The sequence below is a fragment of the Drosophila subobscura genome, chromosome O (assembly GCF_008121235.1).
Source record: "Drosophila subobscura isolate 14011-0131.10 chromosome O, UCBerk_Dsub_1.0, whole genome shotgun sequence".
In the NCBI taxonomy this organism is placed as follows: domain Eukaryota; kingdom Metazoa; phylum Arthropoda; class Insecta; order Diptera; family Drosophilidae; genus Drosophila; species Drosophila subobscura.
The window spans coordinates 28,329,798-28,336,086 of NC_048533.1; the positions used below are offsets into that span (position 1 = coordinate 28,329,798).

Sequence of the window (6,289 nt, forward strand, 5' to 3'; positions counted from 1 at the left end):
CATTTTTGCTCTCCGCTTCGCATCACAATAATTGGTTTTGAAATACATTTTCTTTGTCCGACAACTCACACACAGAGACAGGCATAAATATTTATAGACACACACCAGCTACTACATAGTATCTACATATACATATGTATGTATGTATATAAAATATAAACTTTTAGAAATATAAATTCGAGGTTGGTTTTTTGTTGTTGTTGTGTGTGTGTGTGTCAGTTGTGCAGCGGAAAATCAAAGCCGGTCTAAACGCAAACTTAGGATATAAAGCTTTCTGGCCTGGAGCAGCGACCCAGCGCGAGGGAGAGAGAGTAATGCCAGGGCCATTAGTGGGGAGTGAGAGCACTGCAGAGCCAAGTATGTTTAATACATGAACCACCACCATGGCTCTGACTTCTGACCTACTCGCCAAAGCCGCGCGTCCATTTCTCATCTGGAAATTAAAACTAATGAGGTATTTAGCTGCACGCAATGCCATGAGTTCTACACAAAGAAAATTGGCCTTAATGGACCCAGCTCTAAAATAAAGTTACTGACTGACTGGCCGACTGGTTGGACTGTCTCTTTGCCTAGTTGATGTGTGACTGTTGCCGGAGGCGCGACCGTTGCATTGACTGACGCGCTTTCAATATGAAAACTGCGGCCATGCAAGGGTCGCGCCGCAGGACGACAGTTGGAAAAGCACTGCTCGGCACTAGGTGCTCGGTTGTAAGAACTACTCTACGCTTATGGCTCGCATGGCTCTAGAATACACATACATATACATATGCTTTGCACATTGACTTAATTAACTTACAATTGAATGTTTTAGCGTTTCTCGTTTCGCGTCTCTCTTAGCCAGAATGTTTTGGAGTTAAAGCTTTTCGTGTTCGGATTTTGTTTGTTGTTGTCTAATAAATATTTACACAGATCGATCTCTCTACTACTACTACTAATAATAATAATAATAATAGTGGTAACAGTACTATAAAGTTAATAAATAATAAATTAGCTGACTCTGGTTATAATTCTGTGCTGTCTTTGTGGTTTTTTGTTTGTTTGTTTTTCTGTTTTTTGCTCGATTGTTGTCTCGATTTGTGGCTTTTTGTTGCTTGAGTAAAAACATTAAATGTTCATATGCTTTGTTGCTTAGGTACATCGATTCCTATACGATCCATGGCGGATCCATCCCCGACTTGGCTTGGTTCCAGTTTACAGTTTGATATTTCTTAGACGAATATTTGTGGCCTTTTTTGTTTTCAATTATAATTTGACTTGCTATTTGTTTTGTTTGTTCAACTTTTCTCTAAAAGGTACTTTTGTGTGCACTTCAAACTGTTTAGACAGTTTGACAAGCACTCGTGTATGTATAATCTTTTTTTTTGGCATGAGAAGCTTCTGAGGACAGCATTTTGTTCGGCTTAAAAATTCAAAGTCAAAACTCACGTTTGTCTTTGCTAGTTGGTAACTTACAAATTACGAATACTGTGTTAGAATTCTTCAGCAAAAGCGAGTCTGCGAGCTCCTAGACCTCTGTGGGTATGCCGCAGTTGGACTGCAGCTTCTTGGAGCCGCGAAAGAACATCTCGAAGAGGCGGCCACGACGCGCCTGGTACTTGCGCGGCGTCGGCGGACTGAACGAAATGTGCTCCACAATGGTGATGCCGCGCTGCAGCTTGGGCCGCATGTGCCGCGTCTGCGATGGAGGTGGTGGGGGTGGGGCTGGGGTTGGGACGGCTGCCGGGGGCGATGGCAGATCCTCCGACTCTGCCGATCCTCTGGTGGTTGCCCCAAAGTTGATGATGGTGCTGCAGCTGCTGTTGGGTCGCAGCGTCAGCGTTGTGTGCACCGCCGCGGGCTGGCACTGACTCACCAGCGAGCTCTGTGGCGTCAGGTAGCGACAGCTGTTGCTACTGTACTGCGACAGTTTGCTGCTGTTGCGCTGCAACTGTGCGGCATTGGGTCCGGCCACGATGCCGCCACCGGCACCGCCACCGCCAGTGCCGTTCGTCTTGATGCTGCTGCTGCAGTGGCGCTGCAGCGAGCTCGAGGACTCCAGGCCGAACAGCCGCTTGACGCCACGACGCACCCGCTTGTTGCGGTAGGCAAAGATGAAGGGGGAGCTGAGATTGGCCAGCAGGATCATGAAGATGCACAGCTGCGAGGAGCCGCCAAAGTTGGCCGCCGAGAGGCGCGCCTGCAGCAGCACCAGCAGCCCGAAGGGCAGATAGGAGACGACGAACATGATGACCACCAGGATGCTGATGCGTGCGGCACGCGACTCCTCGCGGTACTTGAACAGCGAGCTGGCGTTGCTCAGGCGATGGCGCAGCGAGCTCATGTAGCTGAGGGCCTTGGGGGAGGCGTGGATGGCGGGTATCTGCAGGGCGTGGCCCGAGGGTCCGCCCAGGCTGCCGTGCAGCTGGTGCTGATGCTGCAGCTGCTGGTGTCGCGGCGAACTAAAGTGCGGATGGTGATGCTGCTGCTGCTGCTGATGCTGGAGGTTCTGCTGCTGCTGCTGCTGGTGATGCTGCTGGATGGACTGCTGCTGCTGCAGCTGTGCATGGCCCAGCAGATGCGGCGAGCCGCACTCGTCGCTCAGCGAGTCCTGCCGCAGCTCCGTGTACTTGTGCAGATTCGGGGAGCTGTGCACCTGGCGGATGCCCTGCAGGCGGTTCGTCTCGCGCAGATCCTGCGACGAGGTGCCCAGCAGCGGCAGCTGCCTGGCCGAATAGTTGCGCTTGATCTCCCCGCTGGCCGTTTGCAGGGTCAGCAGAATGTTCTGATTACGATCCGCCAGAGTCTGCTCCGGCACGGGCATCAGCTGCATGCCCACGTTGCTGTCCGCATCCGCGTCTGAGCCGCCGTCATCGGAGATGGTGGGCAGGAGCACCTTGGCCGCGGAGTCGCGACGCAGGCAGCTGGGCGAGCTGCGCTGCTGGCGCTGATCGATTTGCATCTGCAGGCCACCGCCCAAGCTGGAGCTGCCGCCGCCGCCGCTGCAGCCGCCATGGGAGCTGGCCGAGGAGATGGAATGCCGATGAACGCACAGGCTGTTGGCATACTGGCTGGCCTGGGCCGCCTGGTGGGCGCCCGTGAGGTTGAGCGCGCTCTGCAGCAGCGGCGAGGATCCGTTCTGCCGCATGCGCAGTCCGTTGCCCCGTGCCTCGCTGAAGATGCGCCAGTACATGCCGCACACGAAGCCAAAGGGCAGCAGAATGATCACGATGAAGTACACGCAGGCGTAGACCACGCCGAAGATGCTGTTCGTGCTGCTGATGTTGAAGAAGGTGGCCGCGAGACGCCGCTGCCTGCTCAGCAGGGTGTCCGCCTCAAAGTCGAGCACACGGAAGGCCGAGAGGGCGCCAAAGAGGATGCCCACGAGCCAGGTGAGGGCGATAAACACCCACGTCTTGACGCCCGAAATGCGGCTGTGGTAGCGCAGGGGGTCGGTGACGGCGCACCAGGTATCCCCGACCACGAGGAGCACCGCGAGGGCGCCCAAGGCTGCCGTCATGTCTATGGACCAGCAGCGCATCTCCACAGGTGGCAGAGCAAACGTGGGGGTGGGCGCCGGACTGGGGGTGCTGGCAAAGGCGCTGAGATTATCCTCGTGGGTCTCCGTCTCCGTGATGACGATGCCGCCATCTCCGCGCTCGTCGATGGTCAGCTCGCGGCAGTAGGTGGCGTTGCACTTGAAGATGGTCTCGATGGTGTCGCCGTCGCTGATGTTGCGCCGCACCACAATGCCGTCCTGCTCGACCACCTGGCCATGGCGTCGAATGGTCACCTGGTGGTTGCCCGGCTTCGAGTAGAACTCAATGCTCTCCGCCGCCGCCACCGACGCGCCCGACTGACTCTCGTTGAGGCTCCGAACGCCGCCCAGGAACAGGGTGGGTGCGAGAATGCAGCAGCCGATCAGGTTGATGGCCAGCAGATTGATGGTGAAGCGATTGGCTGTGGTGCGGAGTCCGGGCGTGATCCAGAACGCGCACAGCGCCAGCAGGTTGATGAGGAACGAGACGAGCAGCAGGGCCAAAATGAGGAAATCTATGGCCATTCTTCAGGCTATTTCTATGTTGGACTTCCCCTAACTGTTGCTTCCACGCACATCACTTTACAGTTCGACAGTCACTCTGTCTGTCTGTCTGATTTCGAATTTATTTTGTTCGATCTTTATATTTTTTTGTTGCTGTTTCTGTTTTGGTTTCGTGCTTTGCGCTTTTTTGTGTGTTTGCCTTTGCTTATGACACAAATTTCACTCGCTTTTAACGTTTTCTGGTTAACTTTTTTTATTCACAAATTATTTTTTGCAGCCAATTTCTGTTGTATTTCCCCGACAAAAAACCGTTTTTGTTTGGTGCGTGTTTTTTGGTTGAAAATTGTTTCTTGTTTCTGTTTCTTGTTTCTTGTTTCTTGCGAACGCTTGCTAATTTACACGCGAAGTTTGTCGTCTCGTCAAAATAGTAATAATAAGAGAGGTTTTCCTTTCCCTCTGCCAATGTGTGTTTGTTTTGGGTGTTTTCCAAGTGATTTATTTCTCGCGGTGTAGGGCGCGCACCGATCGAGCACGATCTTCACTACGAAGCGTTCGAAGCACAACTGTCGTGTGGGGCTGCCGAAGCGCACCCAAATATACGCGAGACGCGAGACAGGCAGACTGGTAGAGAGCGGAAGAGCGCGCGGCGGCCCCCCCCCACACACCAAGGTATATGTAACGGCAGGTACGGGCGAGCGCTGTGAGAGCGCTGAGCGTTGTGAGTGCAAGTGAGAGCGTGTTGTGGTCTCGGGCCTGCTGCTAACTGTGATTTGCGATTCCCACGCTCCGACTTTGAATGTTGTTGCTTGGCTGCAAGTTCCTTTGCCTTTGCCTGTTGCCAGCCGGTCTTTATCACAGCGATGCTGCCTCCGTTTTTGTAGCGTTTTTTCTGCCGCTGGCTCCGTTTTTGTGGCGTTTTCTGTCCTAGTTCACGGTGCCTGCCAGCCAGCAGCAATAATACAAATTGTATAATCTCTTTTCCTTTGTTGCAATGGCCAATTGCCGCTTCACTTTTGCTCTGTGTTACATCAGAGCACGATGATGCCACTGGAGCGGTAGTGGGTGCTGGTTCGTTCTCTCTGCAACGTGCTGGTGCTACTGCTGCAGTGGCCACGCTCTATTTTGCTAACCATAAAAATTGCATTTTTATTGGGGCGACCGCTGTGCAAATAAACAACAACAAGACGGCAGGCACTTATTGTTTCGCTTCTGCTGCGCCGCTCCTTCTGCCAGCTGATGAAATTCTCACTGCAAGACTAGAGAGAGAGAGAGAGAGAAAAGGAGAGTGTGAGTGAGAGATATACACAAAGTGAGCCAGAGAGAGAGAGAGTGGCGTGAGAGAGATAAGGCTGTGCTTGTGGGGTGGGGACTATGTTATTATTATTTCTGTTTTGATTGTGAAATTAAAAGCAAATACAAACTGGACCAACATGAGACAGCAGATATTCGCATGGAGCAAAGTAGAAAGAGAGAGAGAGAGGGAGAGGCGGCTGGCTGCTGCCCAAAACCGCTTTTACGACTGATACCCTGCAGTCGTAGAGCAGACGGGTATTATGGGCACTCAAAGAGATAGATTCAAATCAGAAATTCAAGGCAGAATCAATACTGAATGAATATTAATGGGTATCTTCTAGTCTCTAGTTTGTCCTCCCTGTTTTTTCCAATGAGTCAGAAGTCGCAGTAACTTGGTTTATATTTAAATATGGCACGCGTCTGCTATGACTACATTTTTTATCGACTGCTTGATAAGGAAGAAATATTTCACAAGGGCGCACGGAAGTAGCCAGAAGAAGCCCCCAAGAGCTGGACTTACCCACTTCCACGCGGCACGCTCAGCTCACATGGCAGCAAGAACTGAACCTTATGCCTAACTAGTTGTTTACCAACTACGCATTATCCCCCCCAACGATCAACCGATCAGCCGCTTACAACATGACTCCAGTGAGCTCATCGTCGTAAACTATCTGACGCACTAGCAGAGATACAAATACTCAAAACCAATTGTCTCCACGAGATCAACCATGGCACACACGAGCCCGACCCATCGCCAGGCTGCCGATCAGCGTCAGAATCAAGCACCACCACATTATGGAACACGCGACCAACGACTGTGAAAAATCAACAGAAAATCATTTTCATCTCAGTCGTTTTTCCTTCCTTTTTGGTGCCAGGCCTGAGCGGCATTTGCATGCCCTACTTACACTAGTCGGAGATACAAACATATATTTATTTATAAATAGCCGGCGTGTCCACAAATGAGTCGTGAAAATG

At 51.8% G+C, this 6,289-nt stretch overlaps 1 protein-coding gene across 1 annotated transcript; it reads right to left on the reverse strand.

Moving 5' to 3' along the window:
- Window positions 1-207: 207 nt before the first annotated feature.
- LOC117896996 lies at window positions 208-4,646 on the reverse strand. The gene has a single exon (XM_034805556.1). It carries the CDS (start codon window positions 4,037-4,039, stop codon window positions 1,505-1,507), a length of 2,535 nt encoding a protein of 844 aa, XP_034661447.1. The 5' UTR covers window positions 4,040-4,646; the 3' UTR covers window positions 208-1,504.
- Window positions 4,647-6,289: the final 1,643 nt, after the last annotated feature.